This window comes from Melospiza melodia, chromosome 1 (genome assembly GCF_035770615.1).
Source record: "Melospiza melodia melodia isolate bMelMel2 chromosome 1, bMelMel2.pri, whole genome shotgun sequence".
In the NCBI taxonomy this organism is placed as follows: domain Eukaryota; kingdom Metazoa; phylum Chordata; class Aves; order Passeriformes; family Passerellidae; genus Melospiza; species Melospiza melodia.
This window is the reverse complement of record NC_086194.1, coordinates 148,504,720-148,521,343: the sequence shown is the minus strand read 5'-3', so window position 1 is coordinate 148,521,343 and position 16,624 is coordinate 148,504,720. Positions and strand designations below refer to the sequence as shown.

The following is a 16,624-nucleotide window of genomic DNA, read 5'->3' as shown; positions in this document are numbered from 1 at the left end:
GTAAGAGAAAAATGCTTTAAATATTTTTTCACATGCTTTCACATGTTTTTAGAGCTTTAGTCATGCTTCACAGTTAAGTATTAACATACTTCAACTGTAGGACACAGGAGCTACCCTAATATCTTGGGATGAAAGTCACAAAATACAGAAAGATATTATTTAATTTGAATATGCCATCATTCTTTCTTTTTAATTTTTGAGCAAACCCTATAGGTGGTGCTCTAACACCATGATAATTTGGAACACAGTTCCTGTGTAAGGATCTTTTGATACTTAACATTTTTTCAGGTAATAAATGTAAGGACTTGAAAGAAAAGCTGGTTATTCAGTTGTTAAAAGTAAAATAGCAGTTTTAACAAAACCAAAAAAATACAGAACAAAAACATGCAAAAAAGAATGCGTAAGACATTTTATACGAAGTTTGCAAATGCTGGCAACAAATCCATATACTACTTGGTTACTACTGAAATAGTCCCCAACTTCAAAGAAGTTGCCTAGAAGTAAAGTTTACACTACAACATACTCATGCTATCAGATATTTTCAAACTTGACGGACAAAATTTTGTAACTGAGAACTTCTAAAAAAGCTATTACGTTTACCTGACAAAGGAAACTTTGCACTAAAATACATTTAAAAAAATCCATTCAACATGAGCTTATTCAGTTTTACAGAGTTCACCTCCAAAAATATTTACATGCTAAACCCTACAGCACTACAAACAGTATTTCTACACAAGTGTGAATGGAAGAAATTTCACATGGAAATCCTGTATAACCAAGGTAGTATTTCCAGAGCACATGAAAGCTTCTAGTTTTACTCAAACTCAGGATTTTTTTATCCTTTGCAGAAACAACCTTATCCCTGTAATTTCTACATGCTTTTATTAAGATGTCTTTTTCTCTGTTTCCAGTAAAGCTCACACTACTGAGCTGAGAGCAAAACACGATCATTTGCAACAGCACCCAACATGGGGAGAGAGAAGCAGACTATGGAGGGCACAAGGAAGCAAGAATGACCACAGGCACAGTAACACAGGGTGAACAAAACTGTACAAGTGCTGTAGAGGAGAAAACACTGAAGAAAGTATTCATGTGACAAAGTGGGGAGTCAAAAAAAGGGAAGGGACTTGAAAAGCGAATTACAGCTTTCTTAATTTCAAGTTGGCTAGACAAGCTAAACACATTTGCATACTTGATATATATTCATGCATTAAAAATCTCTTACTTATTACTCCAGAGACAACAGAAATCTGTTTGCTTAAAAAGTGTATAAAGGTCAAGATAACTGCAGAAACTGCACTTCAGAAGTGTAGTCTTTTTGAGAGAGAATGATTTCTCAGATAAATTTTTTAAATCAAGGATAACCTTTTGAAATAGAACAGCTTTAAAGGGAATATATTTCGTAAATATAATAGCAAGCCTTTAAAATCAGTTCCTGACTCTCTGCCTAACAAGGATGTTTCTCCTACACCATAGTAGACTAGAGTGTAAAATACGTTTTATTCATGTATTTGTAAACATGCAGAATGCAAGCAACATCCTGAAGGATATGGGATTAAAAAAATTCCAACTGGCAGTAAAACAGAAATGCATCAATAGAGGCAAACATCCTTACTTTAAGCTGAGGAAAACTTGGACTTTTAATCTCAATTGCTAGCAGCCCTACAAGCATTTGTCATACAGGTTAGTTGTGTCTAGGACAACTTAAAACTACAGGTAAACTGATTAGGTTTAGAATAATTTATTTAAAGTATTAAAAATATATAAGAGAACAGCAGAATGAAAATTAGACAAGTCAGGATAAATGGAAATGAGTCTGCAATCAAGGCAGAAGCACAAAAGAAATTGAGAAGGTTGCATCACAAAGAAGCAAAGACACCCAGTGATGCAAGCCCAAGATGTTTTCAAATCTCATGCTGGTGGCTGTAATATCTGGAGGGAAGAACAAATTCCTCCTGCACAACCATTTCTACGTGAGTGTTGTGTCTGCTTACATTCCCTTCAATGCCCTAGTATTCTTTGGCACAATTCTGTTCATTCATCTCCTACCTGTTTCAAACTCTTTGCTTTGATAACCTTTATTCTATTAAAAAATCTATTTGCAATTCTGCTTGTTACTCTGATATAACTTTTCAGTAAATTGCAATACTGCAATTAGGACTGAGGATGTTTCACATATTACAGTGTAAAATAATGATGAAAAGAGCTTGCACGTAATTTTCCAGTGTATATGGATTTTCCTGCAGACTTTTAAAAAACAGACAAAACAATTCTTCTAATTTCCCTCTTCCTGAAATTTTTTTACCATCCCAGATTACAGAACATTATTGTAAACTACAGGATGTTGACTGGTAAACAGAAGAGAGCCAATTAAAAGTTTACTGTACCAAATTCAACTAGCAAGTTATAAGAAAATAATTAAGAAACCTATGCAAAAATTCTGTAGCAAGATCTTGAGAAGTAAAGTACCTGTACTAAGAGTGAACAACATGTCAAGGAAAAAAGTCACTTCAGAAAAGCAGGGAGAGGGAGATTAGGGATTTATCTTCACAGTAATGCCAGGAGATTAGTTGAAAAGATAAAAGAATTAGCTTTCAATGTGAACCACAGGATGATAAGGTATGCATTATATTGGACATGGTAAGGACATGAATGCAGCTGGATAAATGATCTGAAGGTGTTTAAAACAGCTTAGAGTAAAAAGAGAATAATGTTGTGATAAAGTCTAAACCGTGAACAGAGAGGATAATTATTGCATTGTAACTCTCAGGAGCCACTGAAAGTCTTATGTGAAGCACTACAGGGGAAGAAGGCATGGGAATCTTTGCCTCCAGGTCAAGCCAAAAGGCTTTAATTTAAAATGCCCTTTGCTCTGCAATACAGAGACATTTGCAGTAAAAAGAAATCATTTTATTTATATATGACAGTGCTGCAGCTCTTTAAAATGTAGAGTGAGGGGTTGGGGAGATGGGGACTTGGTTTTGCAATCATGACAATTATGGCTCAACATACCTCAAAGACAGACATGAAAATATTTCTGAGCTCTGTAGTGATCACTTATATGCAAAGAGACAACATTCCACTAATTGCTGCTGGCAGAAAAAGCATGCTCATATATAGAGAGGTACCTGTAACTTGGCAATGTAATATCCAGCAGAAGCATAAATACTGAAGGCCACAAAGGTCTGTGCTATTAAAATGTAATTTAGTAAGGTAGGTCATATAGTCTTACAGCAGCAGCATGACAGGAAATCTACCATCAAGACAAAAGTTTCATTTTAAATCCAGTCTTTGTACAACTGTCCAAGACAATCGCTTGCTTGGTTTCAACACCAGATGAAAGCTGGATTTAGAAAGATTAAAAGCCAGATGTCTTTTGTTCTATTTTACAGAAACTCAACTTAAAATTGTTCTGCTAAATATAAAGTTGTCCAGGTATGCTTACTGAAACATATAACCTGCAAGTTAGAAAATACATTTGGGAGACCCAATTTATTTAAAAGGAACTAAAAAATTAATTTTATTCATCACCATCTTTTATACTTGGGCTATGAACTTAAAATTTAAGATGTACATACAAAGAGCAGTAAGGAAAATGCTACTGGGTCAGTCTATATGCTTTCTTGAGGTTGCTCTCAACAGATCACCCCTTCCCCATTACCTCAAAACTCCCCAGTGAAGAAGTTGCACTTTGTATTAAGAAACAAACTTATGAGTACAGTACTTTTCCCATCTGGAAAGGTATTTAAAAACACAAGAATATCACAGATACCTTTTTTGTTTTGGTTTGGGGTTTTTTTGGTGTTTTGTTTTGGGTTTTTTGGTTGTTGTTATTATTATTATTTATTTCTAAATGGATCTTTCTTCTCAGTAGTTAAAGTTCTATCTACCAGCTGCTGTTATCTTGCGTACAAAGTACGCTGTGTTCTGCTCTTCTTGGCACTGCCTATTCAAGCATGCTGGCCAAAGTACTGGAAGCAGAGTCAAAAATTCCATTCACCTCTTGCCCAGCAGATGCTTTTCTGCCTGTATTGTGACTTTTGACACAACCACTGCAGTCAACAAAGGTGTGAGGGGTTGTTAAAACATACTCTGAACGCTGCATAGCGAGATTTTAAGTTGACTTAGCGTCTCTCATCCATTCCAATTCCAGCAATAATTGCTCAAAGAGGGGCAAGTTAGCTATGTAGGCATTTATTATTTACAGTGTGCCATAAATGAAGTACATATGATCCCTGGTTAACCAGTACTACTAAAAGGCAACAGCATTCTTCATGATGCAGCTCAAGAATGGGTAAGAAAGATCTTCTATAAACAGACTTTTAACAGTCCTTGAGTGCTGAACAATAAAAGGCAAACAGAAAGCAGTAGGTGCAACAGAGACCACCCACTGACCATAAATTTATCCAAAAACTCAACCATAGAAGCAGAAGTAGCAACGTAATGTTTAAAGCAACACTGCAAGGATAACTACAGTGAGATGTACAAGTTGTTCTCAAAAAGGACAACTTTGCATTTTGACTCTTATTTTAGGAGAAGGAGGTATGAAAATCAGTTTGAATTCTAGGGATTAGAGGCAGCTTTCCTGGGGAAAGAATCAGGCTTGTATTCTGCTACCTGCTGAGGAGCCTTTATCTCCCTGTTTGCACATATTCTGGGTATCTGTATGATAAACCACGCCCAGCAGCTGCTGACACTGCACAGCATCTGAAGAACAAAGAGTGCACGCCAATGCCTCAATGACCACACAGTCCCATCACTAACACACACCAGACGTGGCTGCGGCTGCTGCCCAGAAAAGGCCTAAAACTCACTTATTGGAAGGGAACATAGAAACCTTTGAGCTGCTTTTATACCCCCTCCGCTCCCAGCATCTCATCAGTTTCTCAGTTTCATGAGTTCTAAATTTTTTTCTTGTATTAAAGAAACTGTGCAGCCAAGTGTACAGTCATTTCAGTTAAATCTAATCAGGTGAAATGCATAACTCTTGGATTTACGTTATTTGATAGTAGCAGTGTCCAAAATTACATTTCAGTAAATTTCATTTCACAAAAACTTCACTGTGGAAAGAAAATATCAATTCAACTTAAACCAACTTTTCTCTTAGTTCAATGTTTGTATGGAAAAATAATTAAGCAGTCCACTTAGAAAGGCATAATCTGTTCATGAGCATGCAGGTATCAGTTTTATCTTATGAGAATTTTTCCATGTTCCAGTTGCTTCATTCCTTATTACATGCTGCAAAAGGCAGTAATAATTTTTATAGCCAAATATCTCTTCATAAGATACCAGGTGGCTTTCAATATTTACTATTTAAGTCATGCATGAAATTTAAACATTACAAAAAATGACTTACCCGTTGACATTTCTGAAATATGCACATTTTCAGAATGTTCTGCAAGAGCACCATTTCCTAAAATTAAACATAATGAATAAGCTAATTTCCAAGATAAAATTTGTAAAAATTCTTCAGATACCTTTTTACAGAACAGAATGAACAAACCTGAAGTTCTTTTAATTAATATTAAACATGAAAGGTCCAACATAAGTTTTATCACAAATTAAAGAGAAAAACTAGAGAGAAAGTTACCATACAATAAAAAATACCCCCACCCAAGCATTGTTAGTTTACTAGGAACAATTAGATGTACTAGAAAGTTAAGGAAAAAGCAGAGACTGATACTGTCATTTTTGAGAAACCTTATGCATGTCACATGGTACACTTTGTATTTTGCATCAAGTGCTATTATATTTTCACGAAAGGTCTCTTTCCATGCATCTTCCTCATCTCCTTCTAGAGCAAGATTTGCTAGTAAATGCTATGCAAATAAGACATCCAGGGGACTATACCCATCTATTTCAGAAAAATTGCAGCCTACACCCTTTGCCCAGAAAGACAGTTCAGATACAGCAGGACACCAGCTAGCTTTGAGAGTAACTCCCCCGCAATGTTCATTAAAACAAAGTAGACTTGCAAAGAAGAACAAGACCAATATGGTCATCAAGAGTAAGAGCCCAAAAAAGGGTATCCCTCCTAACACCATACTACTTTGTACTCTCCAAAGCAAAAAAAGCCTGGTAAAGTCAACATATTTGCTGGCAGGTGGCAGTCCTGGTACAGGATGCGACACATCAAATTGTATTTGTGTGCATTTCTCCCCTCCTTTATTCATTATCTTTTCTTTTAACCTTTACAACAAATTTTTAGTAAAATCTTTCAGAAATATCAGGAGGAGACAGCTACTTGGATACATAAGTTCCTTTGAACACAGGCAGTGAATCTGAAATGTAAAATACTTCACTTAAGCAAAAAACCCACAACTCTTAATCCTTCAAAGTTTTGTAGTCCTTAAGATTTGCCATGTCACACAGATTTTCATGTATGTGATATCAGTTGTTCTACCAGCACTGCAATGCCAGGGTACTATGTCTGGGAACAAGAACCTTAAATATATGAAGAAAACACAAATTCCTTTTATACCAATTTAAAGACTGTTACAAGCAGACCAAGAAAGAGTATACCCCAGTGCTCCCCAGTGATTATACATGGGATGTTTAAGAAATTGCTCCCAGGGTTGACACCAAATACAGACAGCCGTAATTTTTAGCTTCTTAGAGACACAATACAGTTAGAAACCTGATGATCATAATTTGTAGAACGATAGTAAGTTAATTTTTTTATTTTTAAAAACTAAATTCCTTGGTTCTTCAAAGTGGCATGTTTCCCACTCCATTTTCAAAGTACTAATTTCACTGCATATATTTACATACCAAATTGCTTTGCCTCAGTTATTAAAAAAAAATCCACACTGCAACAATTCTCCTCAATGTTCAAAACACTGAAGTATTTTTAAAACAAATGCTATTTCAAATACTGTGTTGGTGAGCAACTATTTTTCAATAAACTATTTTCAAAGTAAAATATACATCTAAGTTTTAAAAAACTGTTCTCCAAATAATTTCTCTGCTTTGCATATCACTGACATGCCAAAGGATGTTGCCACTCCAATTTTGTGTGTACAGTAACACTTAGCTCTCAATTTACAAAATAAACATCTTTGCTGGAAAATGATTTTACTTGGAACTAATTCCACAGAAGCATATTTCTGATTGTTTTGTTTTCCATTATTTCCATCAGCATAAAGAAAACATTAACACATTTCAGAACCTCTTGTCTCGCCTAAAAATAACTCGCTGACATTTTATCTTTCAAGTACACCAGGGATTATTCACCTTTTTACTTTTAAAAAGGGGCATTAGCACATGCAGTTATATCTGCAGTTGTTATTGAACACTGAAAATGAGCATCATGACAAAAAAAGAAGGAACTCACAAACATCTAGAAATATTAATAACCCAGAAGTAATTACATTGAAGACAGTCAGTATTTGAGCACATCATTGATGCTCCCAGAATATGAATTCCTGACAAGCTGCCTGTACGCAAAGACCAGTAAAACAAAAACCCCAGAATACTAATGAAATCAGTTCTGATAAAAATACAATGAAACATGAAAAGACTGACATAATACTGACGTGATGGAAAACAAGACAAAGTATATATGTATCAAAGACTGACAAAAACTATAAATCAGTAATAATGAGAAGCATACTAAAATGGGAACTTGCATCGAAATCCTGTGTGTTGACTCAGAATTAATGGGTTAAGAAAACTTAAATCTCCCAAATGTTCAAAGGAAGAATTTAATCTTGAATACCTAGAGAGAACACTTGAATATTTTCCATCTAAATATGCTTTATAATCAAACAATTAATCTCTTGAGATAAAAAGTTGTCATATTTATTGTCAAACTAACTTCAATGATTAGTCAGAAGTGGCACTAATGTGTGATGATGAAAAGCTTAAACTCAGATCCAAGTACTACAGTATCAAAATAAAGTCTTTGGTCTTTTTAAAAAAATAAACTACCACTAAATTTTCATTACATTAAAGATGAGGAATCTCTCAGATTATTACTTCCTCTTTTATTGAAAACTATCATTGAAACAGTGTGTTCATATGCCATTTAAATGTTACTAACTGCTGACAACTTCATGAAATTTTTAGGCGGTGATCCTTGTATGATCTCAACAAATAATCACATGGTTCCTTTTACAGTTAGGCTTCTAGAAGACCAATATATCAGGTAACCGATCAGTAACTTCCATTAAGACATGGGAACATAATTATCCTTGAAATTCCTGTTAATCTACTTAACACAGCAGAATATGAAAATATAAAATAAAATTTCTTAGGTCACCAGTAAGTTTTTATATTTCTTTATGTCCTAAAGAAATATTTGCTATTTATGCCCATTTCAACCTCAAGTTTTAAACTGAAGCAGTTGTTACCTAACAAAACTCAGCACTAGATTGGTCCATATCAGTTATAGGAGTCTTGACAGCACAGCACTGGAAGCTACACACCAAAAAGATCCTGCCTTCTGTGCTGCCTGTGAAAAACTAGGATTGTTTTCTTTAAAATCAACATCTTCCATCACTTGTGTAACCAGGACTATACCCACTTTCTTCACATCCTTTTATAAACACAGTACAAATACAAAACAGAAATATATGTCAACTTTAGCCCTGCAGCTTAAGATATGGTCAGCAACTGCACGTAAATTAAAACCATTCAAGTGGATAAGGATCAAGATAAAATCAAGCATTTAATATACTTTTCCTAAACAAAACAAAATAAATTCATAAACAGAATATGAAATTTTAAACTACTGGTAGCCTATAGGTTAAGCAAAAATATGGAAAGTGCTTTTAATGGCTTTCTACTGAGGTGCCCATGAGTTTGTTGCCACCATTCATGGTAATATCTCTGAAGACTGCTTAACTGCAATACAAAAAACCACACCCAACTTGTCACTAAATGAGTTGGACTCTTGATAGAATGTTTTACAGCATGGAACAACCTCCAACATTTGAGGTGCCTTTCTGTCTTCAACAAATTTAAAAATCTCCCAAATGTTCAAAGGAAGAATGGTTATGTTCAAAGTTGTTCACCCATTCTAACAGATGTATCCATAAAATTTTATTTTACTTTCACAGCACAAAGCCAGACCTTTTGACCTCCACCACTTTTTTCTGTTCCACTCAAATCCTCTGGGCTGCAATGTCACCTCATCTAAGGAGCAGGCAGAGACAGACAAGTAGTTTCACAGACACTTGAATTAATTCCTTTTGATTCATGTCTCACAGTTGACTGACCACAGAAGCAAGTAAGATTACACTAGGTCTGCCTTCAGGTTTTCTAGCAGTTGGGGAATTTCTCCCCTACAAATCCAGATGAAACTATGGCAAACACCTCATACCCCACCCAGAAAATCCTGGCACTGTCAAAACATCAGTTCCCAATATCCTGGTCCAAGACTCCTACATGTAATCTGGAGAGGTGAACAGAACTATGCAGAAGATAACCCATAGGCTTGGAAGGTATTTGACTCATTAACTACTTCTGAATTTCATCACAGGTAGGAGATTAAATACAGGCCTGGGGAGTGGGCTGGCAGCAAAGAAAATGTGGCAGCCGCAAATACTTCAACTAAAGAGCAAAGGAAAAGAATGCTTTCACACTAGAAAAACATGACATGTTTGGAAAAATCACCTGCCAAGTTCTGTATATTTGAAACCCAAACAGTAGCAGTGATGCTGAGCCTCACTCTGGAGGTTAACCACAACGCAGCAGCCTTCATTTTAGGGTGTTACACCCCTGCATCCATCTTTCCCCACAGCCTATGCAGCACAGCTCTCTCAAAATGGGATGAGTATCAGACTCAAAGGATTATGTAGATATTTCTTCAGAACATAAAACTAAGCCAACACTCCTGATATGAGCTACTCCTTTGATTTGTATCCAAATTCATGCATTTACAAAAAGCATAACCAAACAGACCCCCACTAACCTCCACCCTCCTATAGTTAAGTATTCCTTAGTCAAAATATTCAGATTAAACAAGGCAACCTTCTGCTCTCCAGATATATAAATACATATATATAGGTGAACTTGAAGGATTTGAAAAAAGAACAAGTTTACCTAAATGCTGATGTATTTGAGACAGTAAATAATGACTCTTAAATGAAGCAGTTTTGATTTCAGATTGGCTAAAATTAGTAATACTAATATAATACACTGAAATGATAAATAGTGCAAAAGCACACACAAAGATCTGGTACATGTAACTTTGTCCACTGTGATTGTAAAATCAAACTCTGTAACTTCAGTTTGAAATAACATCATGTATCTTGAGACTGAATTAAATCCAGATGGCGTTTTACAGAAAAATTGATTGTTGAAATGAAAAAATTAAAAGAAAAAAAAATCATAGTAGCAAAGGCTATTTAAATCACCTTTATTTCTGCTGTTACACTAAGTAGTTACTGTTCACCAAGAAAAATCACATACACCTATCTCTGTTGAAGCTAAATTCTTCTGTATCAAGATTAAGCCTGTGCCATTATCCTCAACAGCCAAATTACAACCCCCTATAAATAGAGCTGTACAAATTGAAGAAGTGCTGTAACTGAACAGCTATGAAGAGAGAGCTTTTTCTAAACTACCTTGAGTTAAAAGGTACAGTGGTACCTCTTAATGAATGCTACATAAGCAGCCTGGACAGGACATTTTTCTTGAATCACAATTATCAAGGGCAAGAGATCAACAACAGTTCCTGTATATTATGTGTTTCTAAACACCCTTTATCATGTGTGTTCAACTTGCCTTACTTTAGACAATGTATTTCACGACCAAACATCCTTTCTTCATCCTACCCCAAAATTTCTTCTCACCCTGTACCTTACAAAACTGTCCCTTGTCCTGAAGTTACCCTGCATTATTCTTCACTAAGTTATGCTTCTTATTGACCAAAATAAGGTCACTATATGCTTTCAAGAACAAACTGGTGCTGCCTCCCATATCACCTCCCTAAAAAACCACTTAGCAATGGTACTTTGACTACTGAGTACAAAAAATAAAAATAACCTTCTTCATCTACAGATACTGAAGCTGGAAAATCTACGATGCCTTCTTGGAATGACCCGTTTTGATAGCACATTTTATGACAGTCCCAGCCAGTGGCCCATTTCCTGCAAACACCTAAGCACAGCTGAGCAGAAACAGAAACAAGCTTTCACTGAAGATGCCATGTGTCCTGCTGAGCCTCAGTCAGGCTCCTCTGCCAAGCCTGCGGGAGAGAAGTGGCAAAGGCCACTGCCTGCCTACCACGCCTAAGGTTAATCCATGGTTATGATGTTACAGCTCAGAGCAGGGCATGTGGAAGACCAACAGAAAAACAAGTACTACTACTCTTCAGATAAACTACATGATCTACAAAGGTTCCTTCCAACACAAACCATTCTATGATAAAAGTCTTAGTTCAGTATGTAACCCAAAATACTTTACTGAATTACTTACTCGTGGGCCACCTGCATTTAATGAACCAAAAAAAAACCAGTTAGGAGCCTTCTCAGTCTTCTGACCCATCATTTACAACCTCATCTCTTGAACACTTTCCTTATATTTGTTAAATTAATGTGCATTTAGAATAAAATGCATCAGCTGAAGGAATTTAAAGCTGTATCCACAGCCAAAAGCTACACGTGCATAGGTATATGTCCATACTGCTGCCAAGCTCTCCTGTACTGCAGAAGGATCAGTATTCAGTATACTGAAAGTACCAAATGAAAGAAATACTTTCTGTAATCTCAGATGGACATGAGCATGCAAAAAGGACTAGATGTGTTTTTCCCTCATTTATAACTCAGAGTCTATAAAATTAAGTTTCTCCTGTAGTTTCTTTTCTATCTGTGCACCATGTGTTCTCCAACCACTGCTAAATCAAACTACAGAAATTCAAATTTTCTCTTCCTGAGAAGACAGGAAGAGCACACGTGCACTTCAATTTACATGAGTGAAGGAACTGAAAGTGAAGAAAACAGTGGAGCAAAAGGGAAAAAAAAAAAAAAAAGATCAGTCTAACAGTTTGAAACTTACCCCCCCCAGAACAGTCTGTGAAACACGGAGTTATTGCTACCAGGAATGCTTCAAACTAAGGTGGAGCACAGTTCAGAACATAACAGTCCACTGAAGTCAGGCTACTATTTGTAATATCTCCAGATCCAGTAAAAATGCAAATTAGCAGTATCATTCCCAAATTTCTACAATACCAGTCCGAGCTTTTACAGATACCACCATTTTACTATTTTCTGCCTTCTGACAGTTTAGTTTGCAATCACTACATCCCTTCCATTAGATATATGCATGAAATAAAATTAGCTTGTGCACCAATATGTATTTGGATGAACTACTTGGAATAAGATTCACAAATCACAGTAATCTCATATTTTCCTGTCTTCACTGACTTTTTACATTGTGTATTGCACTTTGACCATTAGTTTTTGTCCTACATCCAGCTGCTGCTTATTTCCTTGACAAAGGGCAACATGCAACTGATGACAGAAAGCAATTTAAAAAGTATCATGAGAAGGGATGATACTGAAAGGATAGTACTTTCAGGAATTAACTGATCAATAATCTCCAGTGTAGCTGAAGAATCTCTAGAAGAGTTACTGATAAATTTTATATTATTTGTTTTTAAATCAACCGTTTGGCATTAACTAGTTAGGTTTACTTTTTTTTCCCTTATTTCCTTAGGGTTAAGTACTGGAGCTATCGGAATTTCAGGTGATGATTTGTAAATCAATTTCAAATGTGGAGCAAGATGCCAAGTATCCTTTATGTGAGAGATGGATTAAACAACCATTTATTTTAATATAAAATTACATATGCAATACACAGAAACACTGCCATATAGGCATCAGTCAGGATTTTCTACTGAAGGCATGCAGAGCAACAGTGACAACCTTTATTGCAGGTTCCAGTAACAGAAGAACACTTGCCACAAAGAGGATACAGTTAATATATCTAAAATTTCTAAGAGTGAAAGCCAATGTTCAGAAAAATGAGAAAGTGTTGTATATGCATACACTACAGTGACATAGGTAATTTCTCTAATTAAGAATAAAAATGACAAACAGATGAAACGATACTGAAACAGTGCTTATTTAAATGTTTAACAATACACAATCCAGAAATAAGCACATACAATTTCAGTGTAAAAGCAGATAAAGCACAGAATTTTCTTACAATACTCAATGCTATTATTTTACGTGGCACCATTTTCATTTTAGACCATCTGTGATGCAACTTTATTCAGTAAACTAAGACAAAAACTAAAGGATCAATTCTGCAATGGAATAATTTTATGCAGGTTTTAGACTTTTTTTTTTTTCCTTTTGCAACAACCAGTATCCACCATTTCATGCTTAGACAATTATTCTTGGGTATAAAATAATAGGAATGGTGCTGCTGAAAGTTTGCACTGTACATTCAAAACTTGTCTAACACTGTCTTCTATTAATCACTCTCTCACCTTGTCCTTTCCTTTTCTCCGAGGAACTTTTTGTACAACATGTAGTTGCATGACACTTTTGAAAAACAGGTCTTAAATTTATTTTTTGGTGAATAAAACAGTCATGAAACTTCCAAATCCACATTTGCTCTAAAAAGCCTAAGCTCAAAGTTAATCAGCACTTGAATGAACATCACATCTACTTTTATTGCCATAAATAGGGCCACAAAGGTGATCAGAGGGCTGGAGCACCTCTCCTGTGAGGAAAGGCTGAGTGAAAGCTGTGGTTACTTCAGTGCCTAAAGTTGGCCTATAGGAGAGCTGGAGAGGGCCTGCAGTGACAGGACAAGGGGAATGACTACACCAAAAGAGAGCAGGCTTAGTTTGGATACCAGGAGGAAATTCTTTGTTGTGAGGCTGGTGAAGAACAGAGATGTATTCTCCCCATAAAAATGCCCCATCCCTGGAAGTGTTCAGGGTCATGTTGGATGGGGCCTAAAGCAACCTGGTCTAGCAGAAAGTCCCTGCCTACAGCAGGTGAAATAGATGGTCCTTTAATAGCACAGGCCATTCTATGATGATATTTCATAATCTGTAACACTGAACTAAAAATCTACAAAGACAAATGTCCTCCTACTTTCATGTTTTTTAGCATTGTAATTACCTCCAAATCTAAAAAAAGTCTGCATTCTTTCTTCAAAAATTGACTATTACAATCCATACTCTAAAAATCTAAGTTTGTACATCAGTAAATGCTTTGAATTTACAAATTACAAATCTATCAGCTTCTCTACCAAAACATAATACGTTCTTTATTTCTGATAGTTTTATGGCATGAACGTGGGATTTGTCTACATTAGTATTTTGTTTCAGGTAAGGGACATGTTTCTGAATGTCCTGATCTGCTCCACTTCCTGTTCTTTCATGCACATTACACTGGGGCCCTGGAATCAGTAAACTGGATTTCTTTTAGAGAATATGCTCCTATTTGTAATGGATACTGAGGTTTCTGGGCCACACTAGACCTAGTCCAAGAAAAACCCTTTAGAAACATATACAGCACAAACTTGTGTCTTCAGCATAACTTGTTTTGCTCCTCAAATCCCCTCTTGCCAGGCTGTGGGATGCACCAAGACAAACCCCAAGCATGTCCTCTACTCACCACAGCTGCAGGGAGGCTCCACCTCAATTTCAGGAATAAGCTCAGCCTCTACAGCCATTCAGTGTAAGCTACACAAGTTCTCATTCTGGATTCACTAGGCACTGCACACATTATTCACCAATATTACACCAGTTGTGAATGCCATTGCAACACACATAAGAAATTGTATAAAATTCCCTATCATCTGTGATGTTAGCATAATACAAATTTCACATACATGCTGCCATCCAGATGATGCTTGAGTCTCAAAACAGAGCCCAAAGCACCATCAGGAAACATCAAGCAAACGTTTGGAAGACACTGCAGTCTACAAATGATTCACATTTTTGTGTCTAAGTCACTTTCCACTCTTCTTTGTATTTTGAGTCTGCTACCATTAAAATACATACTTTTAAAGTAGCAGCTAAACTGATTTGACTGAGGGATTTTTGTGTGAAAGTTTCAGAACAAAAAAAAAAAAAAAAACAAAACAAAATAGTTAAAGCTGCTCAGTTGTTGTTTTAAAAGGCAGGGACAGAAAAGAACCTGACATTATTTTTTATTCTCAGTCAAAAATTCCACAAACTATTTATAGGCAGCTCTAATATACTTGGCAGCAAGCAGTGGAAATTGAAAATCTAGCAGAGACACTGGCTCAGCTTCAACAAGATTCCTGATTTAAAGTACATAAGTAGTTCTATTCATGTCACACCCTACCCTACTTCTGCCCTGCCAGGTATAAGGGAGGTTACCTGACTGACCACTGCCTGAAGGTTGTACGTGTTCTCAGGTGGTAATCTAACTTTGCATCAGACAGAGTAGAAAAAAAAACAGATTACTAAACCAAAATCAAACAATTCAAACGGTGAATTCAGTCACCTAAATTACAACTAAATCTCAATGAAAAAAGTGAGGAAATCAGAGGAGAAGGGATAGATCCAAACTAGCAGGGGAAGCAAGAGAGACCATACTGCCTACCCATCCTTAAATGAGCTATGTCCATTATGAGGGTTAGAAGCCTATTCTTAACTGATTAGACCCTATCACTAATTTGAATCTAACACTTCGCCCTCCTATTTGGAAACTTCCACTGCTATATTACTTAAAAAAATAGAAAAACCCCAAGTTTCTAGCTATTTTAAACAGCTATTGAAAGTATTAAAACACAGTTATGAAAGAACTGCTTAGCCCACTTGTACGTGTTCAATGGCTATAGCTATCCTTTTCTAAAACCCCATTTCAGAATTTAAACTACGTCACATTTGAGAAGTGCCAGACTAGGGGAAAATTTTGATGTGTGGGCTGCACAGTGCTTATACAGTAGAAAGAAGAGCAATGCAAATTTGATTCATACTTTTCACATGCTTCGTACTTTTCCCTACTGGTTTCTTTAAATTACGGCTGTAGTGAAAAAAATTGGTTTTGTTTTTACATCATGCTAAATTATTTCTCATCTTGACTCTTCGTAAGTACAGGAACAAATGCTAGCACACAAGCTATGTAAAGGTGGTGCATTGTATTTTATAAAATTAAAATCAAAACCCCTTAACCATATACAAACAAAAAGAAGATTTCACTACTCTGTCCCAAGTTAGATGCTAACAGCAGGACTTCATCAGGTCCTATATTCTTGAAATAAAATACTGCTGGTTATCCTCTTTTCCTCTCACAATTTGGGCCTGTGCCATCCTGAAAAAATGCTAACAGAAGAAATTAAATCATTATTCATAAATAATAACTGCAACCATCAAAAACTTATAAGGTTGAAAATATAATCTCCTATTACTCCATGAATCTCTACCAGGAACCCACAAAACATCCAAGCTTCTGGTTCCAGACTACAGCATGACTCAGATTTACAACTGATTTTTTTTTTCCAAAAAAGACTGAAATAGTGTAGGAGTACTTGATATTGGAGGGTGGGGGAGAATCACAAGGGTTTTTGAAAAGGAGGAAAACACTGCTCTACTGCTGCACATTTACTAGTGAGCCTACATGTCATGTGCCAAAAAAAAAAAAAAGGCCTAAGATACTTCTAGAGAATAATGGTTTCAATATCCAGAATG

At 36.0% G+C, this 16,624-nt stretch overlaps 1 protein-coding gene across 1 annotated transcript in view; it reads right to left on the bottom strand.

Annotated features, from left to right (window-relative positions):
- LRP12 (LDL receptor related protein 12) overlaps nucleotides 1–16,624 on the bottom strand; it is a 49,771-nt gene that overhangs the window by 15,532 nt on the left and 17,615 nt on the right. Inside the window, exon 2 of the mRNA XM_063171062.1 lies at nucleotides 5,357–5,413. Within this exon, the coding sequence (XP_063027132.1) occupies nucleotides 5,357–5,413 (57 nt within the window). The remainder of the gene's footprint in view (nucleotides 1–5,356; nucleotides 5,414–16,624) is intronic.